General features: G+C 44.6%; 1 protein-coding gene across 2 annotated transcripts in view; it reads left to right on the top strand.

Annotated features, from left to right (window-relative positions):
- The window catches only part of TECR (trans-2,3-enoyl-CoA reductase), a 30,195-nt gene extending 10,748 nt beyond the window's left edge, over positions 1 to 19,447 (top strand). The window contains exons 2-13 of one of the 2 annotated variants that reach the window (XM_082212245.1): positions 4,636 to 4,686; positions 11,049 to 11,100; positions 11,693 to 11,737; positions 12,168 to 12,271; positions 12,361 to 12,476; positions 13,122 to 13,227; positions 13,500 to 13,572; positions 13,982 to 14,025; positions 15,174 to 15,231; positions 16,774 to 16,862; positions 17,294 to 17,339; positions 17,800 to 19,447. In XM_082212245.1, coding sequence (XP_082068371.1) covers positions 4,636 to 4,686; positions 11,049 to 11,100; positions 11,693 to 11,737; positions 12,168 to 12,271; positions 12,361 to 12,476; positions 13,122 to 13,227; positions 13,500 to 13,572; positions 13,982 to 14,025; positions 15,174 to 15,231; positions 16,774 to 16,862; positions 17,294 to 17,339; positions 17,800 to 17,927 — 912 coding nt within the window. In that variant the 3' untranslated portion in view covers positions 17,928 to 19,447. Of the gene's footprint in view, positions 1 to 4,509; positions 4,687 to 11,048; positions 11,101 to 11,692; positions 11,738 to 12,167; positions 12,272 to 12,360; positions 12,477 to 13,121; positions 13,228 to 13,499; positions 13,573 to 13,981; positions 14,026 to 15,173; positions 15,232 to 16,773; positions 16,863 to 17,293; positions 17,340 to 17,799 lie in introns of those variants that run through there. The other variant, XM_082212244.1, reaches the window with a different exon arrangement.

Here is a 19,447-nt window from a genome sequence, read left to right as displayed (position 1 = left end):
TTCCTCATGCCGAGCTAGAGAACTCTTCAGCCCCAAACAGCCTCTATGGACAGATTTCACATAAGCTTGACAAGTTTGCACATTCAACCCATCCATGGAAGGGATGCTTTAAAGATTATCTTATGTTTTCTGGGATACACACTGATATGAATTAAGTACTAGCCTCTGAGCCACACACTGGGGAAATGCCCTCCCCTACATATGTTACACACCTGTTCATACATTCATTTTGCTTTCCACTGCATTCTTAATCTCAAGCAATTTATAAAGAATGATCTGAGAGGAGATTTCAGCAAACTCCATCCTTGTTTGCAAAGGCTCTTGCATAAAGCAGTAGTCTGTGGCATAAGCCAACCTGCTTTATACTAGCTGTTCAGATATTGCTTTCCATTGGCCCCCCCCCCAGTCCTTAGTTACTTACCAGGGCTTATTCATGTTGGTGGGGTTCTTCTTCCTTCTTTCCTGGTTTGATGGCAATCTGTTTGCTTCCCCATCAGTGGTATCTGGGAGGTCTGCAGTCCTGCTGCATTTGAAGGCTGCAGTGTGTTTCTTTGAAACTTTTCACCATTTCTTTGACATGCTGATTCTTCTCTGGAACGCTGCTTCTACTGTGAATAGCCCATCACGACACCGTGCATTCTCCCTGTGCAACTGATTGTTGTTCACAACAGCTTAATATGGTCAGCGTGATCTGTGTGCTGCTTCCCCTGAGAGAAATTCTTTGTTCTAGAAGCTCTGAGGCATGAGAGTGACCATTCCAGGCTCTGAGGCACAGTTCTATTAATACCTCTGTTTGGAACTGGCCCTTACTATCTGTTGAAAGTGCTGAACAGACTCCAAATTCTTGTTGTCCCACTCGAGACAGCTTCTAACTTCACAGAGGCCACAAACTTCTAAACTGAGTAGGAGGCTGGAGGGGATGGCACTTTTGAATCTATCTGTGGAGAATGTAACCTATGGAAAAGTCTACTGTGTGTTAGGTTTGTAGCTTATCTAGTCCAGAATCTGGCCACCATCAATGGCCTGTTCTGGAAGTATAGAATACCACAAGGCACTATTGGTGTATTTTGGTCCCTGGTTATCACCACTTCTAGCTAGTGTTAGAAATTCCCCGGGCACCAGACACATTTTGCATCTGGTATGGTTTCAGTTGCAACCATGTGGAGATCTTTGGATGCCAGGTTGGCAACTGACATCTCCACCCATCTGGCCCCTCCAGCTCTCTTAAGCAGGTAAGCAGAATAGCTTATTTATTTCATATATATCCCACCTTTTTCTCCAAGGAGTACATGGCCCATCCCCTCCTCAGTTAATCCCTACAACGGCCCTGTGACGTAGGTGAAGAAGTTGTGACTGGTGCAAGGTCACCCAGTGAGCTTCATGACTGAGTGGAAATTTGAACCCTGATCTCCCAGGTCCTAGTCTGACACTCTAACTACTATACCACACTGTCTTCCAATAGTACTTCTGCTATGGGGTAGCTATATAAATTAAGTTGGTAAATAAATATGGGGGAAACAAAATTTCACTTAGGGAAGGATCTGAAATATTTTCCTTGAAGCATGAATTTGTTTTATTCTGGTTTTACTGTTTTGTAAACCACTTTGAGATTTTTTGCTTTAAAATATAAAGCAGTATTGAAATGAATTGGAAAATAGTAATAATAGCAACAAATCTCACCAGGGAAAAAATGGTGCCTAGACAACCATTGTGGCAACCGCAACTTAGGTTTAAGGTGCCATTTGGTAATTAGCTTATATCTGAGTTTCTATCACTGCTTCTAGTCTGATGGGAAGCAATATTTTCATAACTAATTTGCAAAGGGGCCTATCATGCCATTGGGTCACAAATGTGCTTGAACCCACACAATGATACATTGGACACCAGCACACATGGGCTTTTGTGTTCTCTGTGTCTCTTAATGCTATTGCTTTGATAGCACAAAGGCTGGATAGCACAAAGGCTTGACCCAGACATTGGGGGGGGGGAATGTGAAACTGCATCCTAAGGCTCAGGAGCATCATCATCAGCTTTCAAATGACCACCTTGTTGAGCAGTCCAGTTGTGCACTTTTAATATTTGTGAGTAAAATATGATCTCTGCAGCCTGGTAACCTTCCTAAATTTTGGCTGCAAGAGCAAAGTGGTGAAAACAATATGGGGTAGCCAATATGGTATGCTGCAGAAGTGGGGATCCAGCAACAACCCCCATCAACTCAGCCAGCATAGCCAGCGGTCAGGGATGTTGGGAGTTGTAGCTCTCCTCAAGATCTGGAGAGCATTATGTTGGCTATTCCTGCTATAAGAAAACAGTCTGTTTAATTCACACTTACAGATTACAAGCCAGTTGTGTTCCAGGCTCAATTTAAGGATAGACTGAAATATGTTTATGTGCAATCTGATATGGCAGTTGAAGGAAATCAAAGCCTCTTAATTAACTTCTGGTTATGAAATGTATTATGACAATTCTTCCCAGAATTTAAACTGGGAGAGGATTTGCACTTCTTCATATTCAATAGATACTCTCTGTTCTCCGATATTGTTATGAGATAACTGCATCCTCTTGGGCATTGTGTGCCTGACAAAGGAATCACAGAGGGCCTGCCTTGCTATCTGCTATTTGTCCAAGAAGATCTGAGCATCATGGATAGACCTATCCTTCATGAACCTATCCCTTTTTTTAAAGGCACCTAGATTGGTGTCACTCACATCCCGTGGCAGGAAATTTTATAACTTAACAATGCATGTTGTAAAATGATACTCTCTTTTGTCTGTGCCTATCAGATTTGTTGAGTGAGACTGAATGTTTGTAATTTGACAGGAAGAAAACCCTTTCTAGCCACAGCATTCATTCCATCACAGCCATACTTTGCTGCCCATTCTCTAAACTTAAAAAATGCTCAAAACAATTTAACCTTAGCAGAAAAGCTCAGAATAATGTTGTCGAAGAGGGAGCTGAAAAAGTTGAATAATGTTGTAAACATACATGCTTTCAGACCCAGGAACCACTTTTAACCCAAACATGCATTTGGGGACCAGTTTCTTGATATGTTTGCATGATGGTAGTGCTCTTGTTGCACCCACCTTGAATCAGACCACAATCCACTAGTAGGCCTTGACCCACCAGTTGAAAACAAATGCTTCAGAGTCTTTTGTGCAATTCTATCTTCTTCCTTGGAAGTTTTTAAGCAGAGCCTGGATGGCCATTTGTCATGTAAGATCTAGTTGAGATTCCTACATTGCAGGAAGTTGGAGTAGATGACCTTTGAAGTCCCTTTCAGCTCTACAATTCTATGATTCTAACAGGTGCATATGTAATAATTTGGGTAAACTTATTTAAAACAGACTCATATTGAATAAGGGTTTTTTGAGGGGGACTCAGGAAATGATGCCTATTTGTGTTGTATTTAGTTAGTTAGTTCAATTCATGAGTCTCCTAGTAAAAAAATATTCTAGGTAACAGGTTTATATGCAGTCTCTTTGAAAAAAGATCTCACAAGGTGGCTTACAGGTAGTTATGGCAATTAACACAATGAACAGTGAAAATCAGCTATAATGTCAAAACTGAAAACTAATGAGAACAACACAGTTTAAAACTGAAGCAACAAGTCAGCAAATACATAAATCAGTTGTAAAAAAAATATTTTGGATTAAAAATAAGTTTTTTAAGTCATGCTTCAAAGAATACAACCAAGTTGTCCTGTTAGCACAAGGACTTCCACCTGTGCAGTGGGACTTCCTTTCCTCTCCCTGTGTGCCCTCCCAATCTCTCTTGGGGATCCTTCCAGAGCAGATTTGGAGTTGGGAGAGGAAGACTCATTGTACAGGTGGATGTCCTTGCAGGAACAGGACGACTTCGTTGGCTACAACCCTTGGAATCCCAGTAGTCTCACCCTTTACAATACAGGGGGTCAGAATGCTTGTTATGCATTTATAAACACGAAACATCACAAATTCCCAAAGATGACAACTCCTGCTAATTATTCTGAGGGGCAGGGCTCATATATGTTTCTAAAGTCAACTTGGACATGGATCATCTCTTAATAATTATTAGTGCTATAGTGGACTCCCTGTATAAATGAGATGAACTGAGTGGTGCAGTCTTTTTGGGGGGAGAGAGAGAGAGAGATGTTTTCAAAAACTTCCTGGTATGAGTTGACTGGTCAAAAGGCTGCTTGTGAGGAGTTATATGCTGGACTCAGTTTTATATTTAGCTGGGAATGGTAGCAGTTCAACTCCCAACACTTATCGGCTTACGCCTTGGAACGCATCCTGCAGAACAGACTAGAAGGGAACCCCTTCTAGTGTGTGCTGAGCTGGATCTTACTTGAAGGGCTGAGTCTGGAACTTTAGTCTTGACTTTTTTAAAAAATAAAAAGAATACTGGGCAATTAGCTCCTCTTGAGAAACAAGTTTGTTTGCTGACCAGGAGAAGGTCCACATGTAGCTAGGAGAGAAACCTGTGGTGGTGATTCCAGCTCTTGATTGTCCACGCCCCTGAGGATTTCCTGCTGTGTAAAGAGGCATGGACGGGACTTTGGTTCATGTTGAGGGGTGTCCACCCCTTCAAAGAAGTTTCAATGAAATAGGAGCCAAGCCACATAAGAAATCTAAAAGGGGTGTTCTTTTTTTTGAGGTGGAGATTCTGGATGCCAAGACCCGGGAAAAGCTGTGCTTCCTGGACAAGGTAAGGTCTCTCTAATTGCTCTCACTGAACTTTATAACTTGATAAATAACTGGGGAAGGCACTGGGATCTCAGGGGGTAAAGCAGGAGTTGCCCCCTTGTTTAATACTAAAATCTACCAAAGACCTGTATTGCCAGCTAGAGTGTAAATATATATTAAGACAGGAAAACTAACTGGCTGTCCTGTCTTTTGGATGACTTCTGATAACTGTGAGAGAGGCAGTAGTTAGCATTGATTTAGATATTTCTCAGAATTAATCCATTAAAATGTTTCCTCTCAACTACATATGCATCCAAAACAGAGATAAATGACTGCTGGCATTTCTTTCATTTGTCCACATTTCCCAGTGCATTGAAAAGTAGATGTCCTCTCTTTACTGCTAGAAAGAATGACTAGAAGTCCCCATTTCTACATCCCAATTTTAATATTTAACTAGCAGCAGCTAGACTGGTGACTGGGAGTGGCCACTGATACCATATAACACCAGTCCTGAGATATCTGCATTGACTCCTAGTACGTTTCCAAGCACAATTCAAAGTGTTGGTGCTGACCTTTAAAGCCCTAAACAGCCTCGGTCCTGTATACCTGAAGGAGCGTCTCCACCCCCATCATTCTGCCCGGACGCTGAGGTCCAGCGCCGAGGGCCTTCTGGCGGTTCCCTCATTGCGAGAAGCAAAGCTACAGGGAACCGGGCAGAGGGCTTTTAAAAGACATCTGAAGGCAGCCCTGTTTAGGGACGTTTTTAATGTTTGATGCTGTATTGTGTTTTTAATATCCAGTTGGAAGCCACCCAGAGTGGCTGGAGAAACCCAGCCAGATGGGCAGGGTATAAATAAATTATGATGATGATGATGAATGTGACATTTATCATTATTATAAATATGTGGTACTTCTGCATGACTTGTGGTCCTGTGGGGCATCCTTCCTCACCTTGAGTCCCCAGATGTTGTTGGGCTACAGCCTCCACCAAGCATGGCCAAAAGTCAGGGATGATGGCAGCTGGAGCCCAGCCACTTCTGGGGAGCACAGTTGTGGATGCTTCTCATGGAGGCCTTCAGTGTGACACCCATGGGTGCCCACCCCACCCCCAAATGAATTTTGCTCTCCCTGCTCTGGGAGGCATGTGAGTTATGCTCTTCCCAGCTCACCCAAAAAATGTGTGGTGGGGCTGTGAAGAATGCAGTGTATGTGGGGATGGGGGATACTGGAAGAATTGTTCCTGCAAGCCATCCTTCCGTGTAAATTGCTTTCCCCCTTGCCTGCCAAACAGCTACCTGGCAGTCAGGCTAGAGGGGAGCATCATTGTTATAGGACATGAGTGAGAGGCCCAGCCACCACCAGATCACACCTCTCCTGGCTTGGGTCACACCCACTGGCAAGTGGCCAAGTTGCCCGTCCATCCTCACATGTGGCCTGCTAGGACAAACGGTTGCCCACATTTGCTGCAAAGTACAAGATTCTTACTCTTATTCATAAGAATACCACCCTGCCCATCTGGGTGAGCTGCCCCAGCCGATTTGAGCGACTTCCAATACATATAAAAACAATATATAACAAGCTGGCTCCCAGTTTTCTCTGCAGCCATGAGGTATAGCTAGAAAGGCTTGAGCTGGATGTGTTAAGGATCCTTTAAGCCTGATCTGTTGTCAGATGTTTCTGTAGGGGGGTCTTAAAGAGTATTGCTAGCTGGCTGTTACTAAATGAGCTGGAGTTTTTCAGGAGGCCAGCAAGTGTGACACACACCACTGTACAAATGTTCGCGCCTTTAAATCCTCACTGACAGCAGCTGCAGGGAGGTTGATATCCGCTGTAGCTGGGAGAGGAGGGCCTTAAGCCTTCTCTTCATATCAGGCTGTTTATTTAAATAACTTTCCATTCTTACTATTGACACTTGGTATGTCACTGACTTGAGTTGCTAATGTTGCAGGAAGAAAGAACTTTGCTAGCTTGAACAGCTTTTGTCACTGCAGCTAAATGCTCCAATCTCACATGGTGTCAAAACCACTGAATGAGTTGGGGAAGTTAATTTTTGAGATAACAGGATCAAATATGTAAGTGGGTGTGCACACCTGTGCCATGTGCTAAATAAGTTGGCTGGCTAGGATGAACAAAAGCCAATGAGATTTCTTTTATTAAAATATAACATCATAACGAAATTTGTTTTCAACCAGATTAGTTTTACAAACATGTTTTGGAAGCTGGCAGAATCAACTGTTCTTTAGCATGCATGTGCATACATTTGTCAATAAGGCAAGATCTCTCTCATATGTGGTTGCTACTCATAGATGCCTTCACTTTGCTGATGAAATCAGTTTATAGATTTGCCCTGCATAAACCACAGTAGAGAGACTACAATGAGACCCCACCCATGTTTCCCTCTGACTCTGCTCTCTGCTTCTTTTGACCCCACGCATGGTCAGCATGAGGCCCCTGGCAGCTCACCCATGAGGGAATGTAACCCCAGGCAGGAAACAGGTTGCCCACCCCTGGTTAATGTGGCACCTAGCAGCAGCCATGACTACCCCCCTAAGTATTGCCTCATTTACCAATGGGTTTCAAGATGCAGCAGTTTGGGCTGCTTCTTGCTTTGATTGCTGAATGACAGGACTCCAGTGTTGGGTCTCCAGAAATCTCTGCTGCAGAATGCCTGCACCCATCTATTTGGGCCACATAATGTACTGTAAGAATCGACAGCAGAGCGGTCTGTTATGGCCATAGAGGCCTATAAAATGACCACTGGTGTGCTAAGTGTCTGTCATGCAAGAAGGATCATATTTGTGATGTGGTTGCATTGCTGACTTGTAAATTTCATTAGAACTGGCTCCAATTAATCCCATCCAAGCTCTTGGGTTGGCTGGCTTGTAGTCAGCCACACTGGCTGTAGCCTCCTGTCCTGCCATTCTCCAAACCAGTCTAAACAGCTACTGCTGTTAACCTTACTAGTGCTTTAACAGGTCAGTTTTCATAGCCCCTAGGGCATTTGTTAAGTTCTTGCATAGTTGTGCTGGCTCTGAGAATCGGCCTTGTAAGGCAGAAGAGAACCATACCTCCCCACTGGGAGTTGGACTTCAGCTGCCTTAGACACCCTACACCAGCACCTGCTTGGATTGGCTATGATGGTGGACACGCCCTTCTGAAATGTCATCATCTCCTCCTTCACCTCTCTCAATTCCTTGCATACTAGGAGGCTTTCTGCACAAGGAAGGGAAGAGGAACACTGTGTTTGTTTTGAGCTGAGTGTGAGATTCCTCCTGGGACAGAGGGAAAGAACACAAGGAAATTGCAGGGGTCTCTATACTGCCAACTGTAAGCTTATATGCACTTTGTTGCACATGTGGACTGGAATTTTGGGCTTATTATAAACAAAAGATTGTAAAAGCCATTCCTCGTTCATGTGTTCGGTGAATTTCTGCAACATAATTCTTACTGTGACATCTGGAGCTTTTGAATTTGGAAATACTCTCAGGACTAGGGCACTCGCTGAATCCTTGTGTCCCCTTTTGTAAAGACACAATGGGGTCAGTTTAGGGAACTGTAAGGCGGGAAGAGGTTTCATTCCCTGGTTTGATGCAAGCTCCACTTCTTAGTTCTAAGCCTTTGTAGAAATTCTCAGTGTGATTACATCCCTCTAGCTGAAGCTGCCTCATATCAGAAATGATGTCACAGGTGCTAGCCAATAAGCTGCTATCAAAGCTGCGTAACAAAGCTAAAGAAAAGGGGGCCTGGGGATGGCCACTAGGGGCACATCGGAAGATGGCTGACAATAACATCTCTCCGACCCACGCGAGGTAATTAAGAGGTTGTGATGGGAGTAAACAGCCTCCCAGCCCCCCCCAAGGGTGTGGGGGGGGGGACTGCCCTTGCCTGCTGTGCCCTATACCACCCCCGAATTTTGTGGGGGTGGGGGCACTAGGCAGAAAGCCCTTGTGTGGATTTCGGCGCTCCTGGACGCTGTCTCTGATCCGCACCCCTAGCTGCAGGAACTTCAAAAGAAACAATTAGGAGGAAGCTAATGCACATATTTCAAGGAAGAAGGGGGAGTAAAGACTGCTAACTGAAGAGATCTCTGATAAACAAGACGGGTCGGAGGAACAAGAGTAAGTCATGAGAAGACACACTAACGCTTGGTATGTTCGGCAACGGGACTGGATGGGGGAGGGGGAAAAAACTTGCATGTTCTAAGAAGACCGTGGAAAGCATAAGAGCTTTGGAATGACGCAGCGAAAAAGATCGTCGCCATCTTGGCAAGTTCCGTCGAAAAAATTATGTCTGGGAGGAGGAAATGTCTGTTTTCATATTGTGGGTGATCCTCCTCAGTGGGACTAAAATGCGACAGACTTGTGAGATTAATGATGGAAAGAGTGCTGTTATTTATGAAAGTGATGATATATGGAAACCATCTGGATATGATGACTGGATGAACGGAAAAATTCACACAGGATTATAATTGGTGTTTACTTGCTTAAGGAGATTATCAGAAGAGATCATAAAGAAAAAAAGAAAAATATACGAACAAGATGAGATGTGGAAACAGCAAGATAAGACTGGATAGAATTATGAACATTATTTGGACAGATTTGTGGATATTAACGCAGCAGCAAGAAGATGATCGGAATCCCCCTTTGGAACTTGAAATATGGGTCACCCCAACAAAAATTTAAAATTCGGCTTTGTAATTCGGAATTTATGTGATGCGATTTGATTTGATTGGTCGGTTAATAAAAATTATTTAAAAAAGAAAAAAAGAAAAGGGGGCCTGAAAGTGGCTGGAAAAGGCTTATCCTCTGTGCTTCACAGAAGGATGCAAAACAAGTGACAACACAAAGAGAGAAACACGTACACTCTGTATACATTTTATTAGACAGGATTGGCTTAGTCTGCCGATTGGGGAGCCCCCTCCTATGTCTGTCTCTGTGGCCACTTCTGTTACAGTGCTATCTTCTACTGCTCTGCTCTCCTCTCTGTGGACCTTCTTCACAAGGCAAGTGGCAGACCACCTCACAAGTCTCCGTAGACAATTAATATTGTTGGGGCAAAAGCAAGAGGAGGCGGCTCCCTAAGAAGTGACAGCCAGCAGTGAGAACAACCTGCTACAAAGAGAGTTCAGACTGTCTGAGTCCCAGCTCATGCTGCTTACTTAGACGTAACCCAAGACCTGAGCGTCGCTTCCCAGGTTGTGTTGCTTTTTGAAGCTTCTGGAGGTGCTGATCCATGCTTGGCAACTGCTCTGGAATCCTCATACATTTCTCTTGCTTTAATTTGAAAGCTGAGTTGGGTGCTCTCAAGCTCACACATCAGCTGTCTGAGGGACAGTCCAATGGCTTCTTCTTGCAACATCTCCATTGCTGGAAGAGGTGTGTGTGTGTGTGTGTGTGTGCGTGCGTGCGTGCGCTCACACATGTGTGCACAGATGTAGGACAGAGACAGCTCACTTTTACTTCCATTGTCAAGGTGATGTAAGGCTTCCAGTGGCTAGAAATATCATGTGGGAAAGCAGATTTGCTGGCAAAGAGAATGCAGACCTAGTCTTTTATGGCCAGAAATGGCTGTGTAATGACCAGGTTGCTGCTGTTGCCGCTTCTGTGAAGTGAGGGACTGAGATTCTGTTGAAACAGTTTTTTGAATTAAGGGTCTGGTGCTGCATGCAACACTTCTTGATTGACTCAGGTGTCCCTGGGTGGAAAGCTTCTCTCTTTCCTAGTGTGAGGTTGAGGGTTCAAAATTGCCAGGATGCAAACACCTCAAAAAGTCTGGGTGCAATTTTTCATGCCTGGTTGACACTCGAGGATTACTGAAATGTACGTGCTTTGAAGCCTTGAAGTATATGTTAAGGATAGGCAATATGTTAAGGAGTTTAACAATAAAGCGTAGTGTGTTTTGAAAACGGAGGTTTGGTACCAATATTTTTGTTGAAAACAGCAAATTAAACATGTATTTACATTTCTGTTAAAAATGTGATATTAACAATATGTCACTTATGTGAATTGCGTAGTAGTTCATGCTTATCAAAATAATAACTTAAAAGTGTTGCTGACACACCCCTCCTGGCGACTAGACATATTTTTGGCATCCACAACTCAGGACCCAGGAGCCGCTTGGCTCCTAGCTTTTCTATCCCTTTTCCATCTGTCTAACACTGGTGAGGTTGTACCCTGGAATCAAACCAGTTTCCTCAAGCATGTAAAACATAAGCTGTTCCACCCACTTAAGATGCAAGTATAGGACTGCTCTGCCTGAGGCTGTCTTCTCCTGGCCTTGTTCCCTGGGTAGAAGGTGCTTAGATAGATGGGCTTTATTCACTCTTTAATCATATACGATGTTGTGCTCTGGTTCCCTGATTTCCTTCCTCTGCTTTCTTTTCAGGTTGAGCCCAATGCCACCGTAATAGAGATAAAGAACCTCTTCACTAAGTCCCGTATGTATGGCGCATGTATCCTTGTGTAACTCCTCCCTGAACACACATATCAAAGCAGACCTTTTATTGGTTTTGCCCCTTGTCATTTCCTCACTCCTGCAGTAGGACTGGCCCTTGGAGGGAGGGAGTGTTGAAAGTGCTGAGCTGCTTGCTTCATGAGTAAAGCTTGCCTCCTGACACCCTCGTCATGCCATTTCAATAATATATCCCCAAAACTACTATTGTCATGCGTTTTCCCTGTAATTGAAAACAACTTTTGGAGGTTCTGATTCTGAACTTCCATTTTTATCTCTGTGGACTTTGGAGAAAGGAAGCTCTTTGCTTTTACCCACGTTGGCTTGTTTCTTGATTTGTTGTATTTCCGATGGTGCTGTAAGGCAGCTAAGCAACAGCAGCATACAAAATACAACAAAGTAGCAGTAAAAAATAGACTATTTTATTTTACCTGCTGCGGAAAATGGAGGAACTTTCTCCAGTCAGGAATAAGTCTCCTTTCTGAAACCCTGGGGAGGCAGGGCCAGTCAGTGTACATACACAGCGCTGAGCCAGATGAAGCAATGTGCAGCTTTCTTTCCCCTTTTTCTCTTTGCAGATCCTCAGTGGTATCCAGCCCGGCAGTCTCTGCGACTGGATCCCAGTAAGTTGGTATATTACAAAGCCTTCTGATATTTTTCATACCTCAATTTTGCAGGCAGATTGTCTTAGCTAGGAAGTTATGGGGGAAGGAAGTGGGGCTGGTAGACTATACTGATAAGAGTTACCGAGTCTTTGACCAGAGGATGCAACAGACACAGGAATTTCTGGCCTTGGGAATTCTTATGAGTGGCATACATGAAAGGCTATATAATTCTGCAAGAAGCTGTCATTTCTTGGACATCCAGATTCATGGGTTTGGTGAGGACATAATTAAAGCATCCATCATCCCCCTCCTTGGTCATGGCTTCCCCTCTCTGAATATTAGGCAGCCAGAGCTTCTCAGACATGTGACCAATGAAGTAGCCACTTCAGTTTGGTATCCCAGCCAAGGTGCCCATGGCAGCTGTATTGTGATTCCTCCTTTCTTTCAGAGGGGAAGTCCCTAAAGGATGAAGACATCCTGCAGAACTTGCCAGTGGGCACCACAGCAACGCTGTATTTTCGAGACCTGGGAGCACAAATCAGCTGGGTGACCGTAAGTGCGCCCTTCCCCACAACAACCACACGGCCTTCCCATGCCCTTGGTTTTTCTCCCCTTCCCTCATCCTGCCTTCTTCATTTTAGGTCTTCCTCACGGAGTATGCTGGGCCCCTGCTCATTTACTTGCTCTTCTATTTCCGGGTGCCCTTCATCTACGGCCATAAGTATGACTTCACCTCCAGCAAGTATTCTGTTGTACAGTAAGTACCTACAGGCCAAGGTACAAAGTACCTACAGGCCATTTTTCTGTGTGTTTAGCTTGTATTGGAATACTACGCACTAGTTTTGCTGTGATCTGAGCCCACACCAGGTCAATGAGTAGAATATGTGTCCCATCCCCCCATCCGCCTCCCTCTCACCCTGTCTCAAGAACAGGATACACAAAGGAACTCTTAATCCTTAAAATCTGTCCTAGATTCTCTGCACTATTGTCAGCATTTCTGGAAACAGGGTTTGAGCTGGCAGGAAATAAAAGGATTATCTGTGGCTGTTGGGTGTAGATGGAGCATTCCAGTGTTCCACAGCTTCCTTAAGTATTGGTTCTTCTGGCAGGATTTTAGTTCAATTTTTTTTAGGTCAGTTGACCCAACTTTGCTAGTTTAAACCATTTGCTGCAGCAAATTTAAGGAAGACTTCCACAAAGGTCTCCAAGTAATCCTTCTGATCAAGGAAGCCCAGAATGTGGAAGCTCAAAGCAGAATTGCAGGAGGACTTCAGAGAACTGGTTATAACTGTGTTCACTGGTCTTGCTCTTGAAATGGGGCAGAAGGGTCTTTTGCATTTCTCTACTAGATTTCACTGCTACAGTAGCCTCTTATTCTGCCTGCTCTGTTTCTCCTTTCCAGCCTGGCCTGCATCTGCCACTCTTTCCACTACGTCAAGCGCCTCTTGGAGACCCTCTTTGTCCATAGGTTCTCCCATGGGACAATGCCCTTACGTAACATCTTTAAGGTGAGTGGTGCTGGGAATGAGGCTAAAGGAGGAGGATCAGGAAGGGGCAAGCAGTAAGACAGCTGTGGAGGGCAACCCTCAGAATTCCTTACTGTGGTTTCCAAGAAGTAAACGGTATTAGGCATTTTCCTAGGAATGAGAGGACGGGGTCTGGCTTCCTCCTCTGCTTGAACCTTTCCCAGGCCGTGAAGTTGGCATATTCAGCACATCTCCATTTTGCTACAACTTCACTGGATAACTGTTTCTTAATGTGTTTGTTTCTTTCTCTCCAGAACTGTACTTACTATTGGGGTTTTGCTGCCTGGATGGCATACTACATCAATCACCCGTTGTATACTCCACCAGGTGAGCCAAAAAGCGAAAAGGAAGCTGGGGAGGAGATTTTGGTGGTTAGTGCTGGACAAGGATCCCTAATGGTTTTTAAAGCAGATGGATATTAATGGGGTTTATCTTTCTTGCCTTGTAATTTAGCAGAAGAATGTCTGGGAGGAAGTCTCAGGCTGTGTTCACACAACTCACTGTCAGCTCTTGGCATGGGAGATAATGTCCTGCAGACTCAGTTAGGTGCTAATTGGCCAACTTGACATATTAATAGGTGTATGATCATGACTGTATGTGACTCTTGTGTCCAGGAAATGCAAAAAGACTAGGGTGGTCGAGGTTCAAATTCCCCCCTCAGCTGTTAAATTCACCAGATGACCTTGAGCCAGTCACACTCTCTGCCCTAACATTTTCTGTTTTGTCATCCCTTCAGCATATGGACATGAACAAGTGAAACTGGCACTTATCATTTTTCTGGTAAGAACTTAAGGATGGAGTGTAATAGCCCCATGTGGAATTGAAGTAGATAAATATGTATGTGTTAGAAAATGGGGCAGGAGCCATGGGGCATGAGGCTAGAGGTGAACTTGGGGTGAAAGCTCAGTCACGCAGAGGCAAACGTGTAAAGTAGAGGAGATAATTTCTACAGAAACACAGCCGTGAAACAGTCAGGGCTTCCTATTTACGTTGTGAGACCAGGCCCTATACAGAGTGGGGATTTTCAGTGCTGAATAAGTGCTGGATTTTTCACGAACTGAAATGGTTCCCCCCACGTAACAGAAAGCTGGTGTTGCACTGTGGAGTCATGGGGGTAAAAAGAGCTTTGAGGGGTGTGTGGTGAGATTGGATCAGTAACTAGGTCAGAACTCTGCTGTATGGGTGAGGACTAAGATTGCCAGTGGTGACTGGAAAAAATGAGGTCTTGATAACTAGTGCCTGGGCTGATGAAGATAAAGACTAGTTCCTCATTTTCCTATGGGTGCTATTGTGTTTAAAACCAAGCTGCCACCTTCTGGTTGTTGATGTTAACACCGTCTACTCACACGGCACTTGCCAGAGAATGAGAGGGCAGGTTGCTTCCCCATGGGGCTTACAATCTAAAAATATCCACGAGGGGGAACAAAAAGAGGAAGGGAATGGAAATGGCGCCAGGATAAATGGGGAAGAGTGACTTCAGTTGCACATGCTTTAACTTAGTTACCCTCCAGTTGCCCTCCAGTTGTTTTGAACTACATCCCTGGGGCTGATGGGAGGTGTAGACCAAAACACCTGGAAGGCATCAGGCTAGCAGAGGCTGCAGTAGGAAATGGGTCTAGGGGGTTGTGCATCTTAATCCCGACTTCCTTGATTTGAGCACTTGCTTACTGGTGCACATTTCTAGGGCTCAGCTCTGGAAAATATGAAACAGTGGTACAAAAAAAAAAGTGGCTGTGCGTTTATGGAGGAAGAGGATATCTATCCTGCACTGAGGGAGCAGGATCCCTTCAAGCCGATTCCTAAGATTTTTGCAAAAATGTGTCCTCACAGGCAGAAATGTCACTTGTGATGGGGGGGGGGCAGGGACCTGTGAGAGGTCAGTGCTTGGTCTCTTCACATGCCTATGTTGAAACTGTTTCCTCTTGTAGTTCTGCCAGCTGGGAAACTTCTCAATTCATATTGCTCTACGGAACCTGCGCCCTGCTGGTGAGTACAGGGGAGCCTTTTGGAGTGCCTCCCTAGCTAGTATAGGTGCATGGCAAGGACCTACTATGGGTCTCTCTTAAGGCTGTTTGGCTGAAGGGACACGTACCGTAAGGTACCGGCAGCCCAGAGCTGGTGAAACCCTGTGCAATTGCTCTTCAACAAAGGGAAAGTATTGCTGAGATTTGAACAGTCCTGAAAACACTATGAACAGCGAACTTAGGGCCTGTGTAAATGTGCATGATTCATTTGTCCAACATTGGTGGGTTTTGCAGAGACTACACTGTGTTTTGAATAACCTTTGAGAAAAAGAGTTGAGCAGAAGGACATTGAGTTAAAGAGGTTAGGATAGATGCAGATAGGGGTGGAAGAGAGACGAAAGAAAATACTACTTTGCACAGTGCATAAGCTATGGAATTGGCTCCCTTAAGAGGCAGTGGTGGCTGCTGACTTAGATGCCCTTAGAAGAGGATTAGACAAATTCATGGAGGATAAGGTTATCGGCGGCTATGAACCCTGTAGGAACAGGATGCTGGACTAGATAGGCCACTGACTTGATCCCGCAGGGCTTTCCTTATGTTCCTGTGAGGAACAACCAAGAGGAGCAAGGAGTTATGTTGGTTAGAACCTTGCTTCTGTGCCTTTTTTAAAGTACAGTGGTACCTCTGGTTAAGAACTTAATTCGTTCTAGAGGTCCGTTCGTAACCTGAAACCGTTCTTAACCTGAGGTACCACTTTAGCTAATGGGGCCTCCCGCTGCTGCCAGCACGTGATTTCTGTTCTCATCCTGAGGTAAAGTTCTTAACCCGAGGTACTACTTCTGTGTTAGCAGAGTCTGTAACCCGAGGTGTTTGTAACCCAAAGTACCACTGTCCTCTCCTCTCTTCCTCCTTTCAATCTCATGCATGCATACACTTGCACATGTGCTCTCTCACTTTTGCTGGGGTTGTGGAGGCCACATATGTCTTTATGTAGCATCAATACTTTTTGGTATTCTGGATTCTGTGTGTCTCACACATATACACATAGTCCAACTGGGTTTTTGCTGCAGAAGATCTTAGACCAGAAACACCTTGACAGATCTTGTTAGTGACTGTATTTTTGTAAGCTTATTCTGTGGGCTTCAGACAGAACACAATGTCTGAGAGAGAGGTGCCAAATGAGGTTTATTTACATGCCGCTTGCCATAGGCGGGCTGTGCCAAAGCAGCTCTCAATTGAGTTGTAGTAGCTTGGTGTTCCTGGCTCAACTCTCTGTCTGGTGAAATGCAGAGTTGGATAAGCAGGACCCCATGCAGTGGTGTCTGCAGATGCCTCAAGCTAGGATGGAGCTGAGGATGGTGGCGGCGGTGGCAGTTTTTCTTGGAGCCGCCTGTGAGAAGGAAGCAGAATAATGTTCTTGCTGTGCAAGTTGGTTCCACCAAAAAGCTCCCTGCTATACTAGAGACAAAGTGCATTTAAGTACAGAAAATATTACCATTTAAAAGGGTGTATGGGTATATTGCTATCTTTATGAAATGAATCAAACTCTTAATTCTCCCCCTAGGTTCTAAAGCCAGGAAGATCCCATTTCCTACCAAGAACCCTTTCACATGGCTTTTCTTGCTTGTCTCCTGCCCTAATTACACCTACGAGGTGAGAACAGGATAGAACTCCACAGCAGATTAGAGCGTCTTGAATCTGGAAGGTGCCTCATGTGTCTTGTTCTGAACATGTTTTCACATGTATGGGCCTTTTCTGAAGTGTCTCCCCATTTGTGGAATGCTCTCCCCAGTGAGGTTCGGCTAGTGCCTTCATTATGCACCTTTAGGCACCAGGCGGAAACATTCTTCATCCAGGCCTTTGGCTGATTAACATTCTATACCATTGCTTTTTTTCTGGGGGGAAAGGTGGGGGAACTGAACACAAAATTTGTTTATTGTGGGCCCAGTCACTGTGCCCCCCCCAAGCCAAAAGGCTACTGGGTTGTTGTTTTTTAATTTAGGTTGTTGTGAAGGGTCAGTTGCGCTGAAGGGTCTTACCCACCTTGTGTGCCACAATCCTGAGCTGGTGTTCTTCTCTTCCAGGTGGGATCCTGGATTGGCTTTGCCATTATGACTCAGTGCCTTCCAGGTAAGTCCTAGTCTGCTCTGAACAAAGACGTCAGGTCTTAAATAATGGTTTGCAGGGGATAACAGTAGGGTTATGAATCAGGGTTGGTTGGTTGCCTGCAAGCCTCCCTCCAGTTCTTGGTCAGGGATGTGGAAATGTTTTTGGACTCCCATCAGCCCCAGCAGTCTTGGATGATGCATGCTCTGACCCTCCAGATGTTGCAGGCCTGCATGGTCCCATAACTGTTCTAGATAATGTAGTCCAAGACAGGTATTGCTGTCTCAAAAATCCTAGATTGTTGTAGAGTGGCTTGAAAGTCCAGCTTGAACGTACCCATGGGGCATGTTTGTTGCCTGTAATTTCCCATCAGCTTGAGTAGTTACTTATGCCAATGTGTGTTTACAGGCGTTTGGGGCATGGAAATTATAGAGATCTGTATAGATGCCTAATGACATGCAACTCTCTCTTCCCTTGTCAATAGTGGCTCTGTTTTCCTTGGTTGGATTCATCCAAATGACCATCTGGGCAAAGGGGAAACACCGAAGTTACCTAAAGGAGTTCCGGGATTACCCACCACTGCGTTCCCCCATTGTCCCTTTCCTGCTTTGAGCTGGAAGCCTCTGCCGCCTTTTGTCTGGGCCGATAGTTCTGTTTTTGTTTTTTACCTTGTGAGCGAGTGTTATTGGAGTCTAAAATGAGATTTTCTCTTGCTGTCTACACTGTAATCTGAGGGAAGCTGTAGGGATTTCCTTCCTTTTGTAAGTTACTGTCCCTCCCTACAGAATCTTTGACCATATCCCATTCCAAAGCCTTTCTGAGGCTGGGAGCAGCCTTCCCTACCAAGCGCCCATTAAGTCAAAAGCTACAGCGAAGGGAACGATCCAATTTTAAAGAGAACGAAGCAGTGACTGAGCCCTAAGTCTGCAGGAGCAGGTGCCGAAAGCTAAATGTAGGCAGCTGGAGCCTAAACTGAATACTTTTTGCTCCACATAGTACTTTAGGAGAGGTCTCCTCAGCTCTATGGTTCATCAATACAATTTAGGAGTTAAGTCTCCTAGCTCAGCTTTGTGCATTCTCCTTGACTAAGTGAGCCCTCAAGTGCCAAATACTGGCATAGCATAAATCTTCTGTGCTCTTTCTGGGATGCTTCCCCATTCTAAAAGCTAGTAGTACCTTTCTGAAGGGCATGAGACCGATACAGGTGAAGCTGTCTTCATCTCCAGGCTCTTGGTCAAAAAATAAATGCCAGTTCCTGGAGGCTGATAAGTATGCTCTGAGCAGCCAAATTGTGTTCTTCTCTTCCAATGCAGAGGATGTTAATTCTAGACACACAGGGCAGGTAGCAAGGTGCTATGGGGAAGTGTTTGCAGAAACTGCTGCTATGAAGCAAAGGGGACAGATCAGGTGTGACTGGGGAGCAGCTGTAGCACTTTAGTACCATCTACACTGCAAGCCAGCACCTCCTTCCTCACCCAATATGCTAAGCATGAACTGTTTAGGATGGTAGGTTTCATCTTGAATAGCTGGCAGAGCCTTGAAATGAGGCTATGAAAAACAAGGCTGCTATATATTTTGTTCTCAGTCATGCTACAATTTTTTCCTGGACTTTAGGCCCACTCCTGTTTCTTTTGTGTAAGTGGTATCAGAGCTGCTTTTGGAACCTTCTGCAAGGGAAAACTATACCTACAGCTGCACTGAAGTTATTTGGGGAGGGGGAATACTTCAATAGCTTGTAGCTATTTGTAGTCCCTAAAGAAGGAAGGAAAGGCTTTTAATTTTACTTTGGGGGAAATTCAACATTACAGAAATTTTGACAGCCTCCCTGAGAGGAACTTACTTCTCCTTTCCTGGTTAGTCTTAATGTTACTAAGGTTGCAATTCTACGTACGCTTATTTGGAAGCGAGCCCCATTCAACTCAGTGGAACTTACTTCCAAATGAACATGCCTAGGATCAGGTTGAAAGTTTGCAATAGTCTTAGTTTATGCTGCATGTGAGCAGTGACATACTGGAAACCTGCTAGGCTCCATGGCAGCTGTTAAAATGAGCCACTGACTTGTTATGGTCTGTTTCATATGGAACTATCTTCCTTCTTGGATTTACACAAATAAAACTAATCCATCCCCTGGA

This window comes from Podarcis vaucheri, assembly GCF_965113315.1.
Source record: "Podarcis vaucheri genome assembly, chromosome: 2".
NCBI classification, from domain to species: Eukaryota; Metazoa; Chordata; class Lepidosauria; order Squamata; family Lacertidae; genus Podarcis; species Podarcis vaucheri.
Note: the sequence above shows the minus strand (reverse complement) of the source record. Positions and strands in the feature narration are given on the sequence as shown.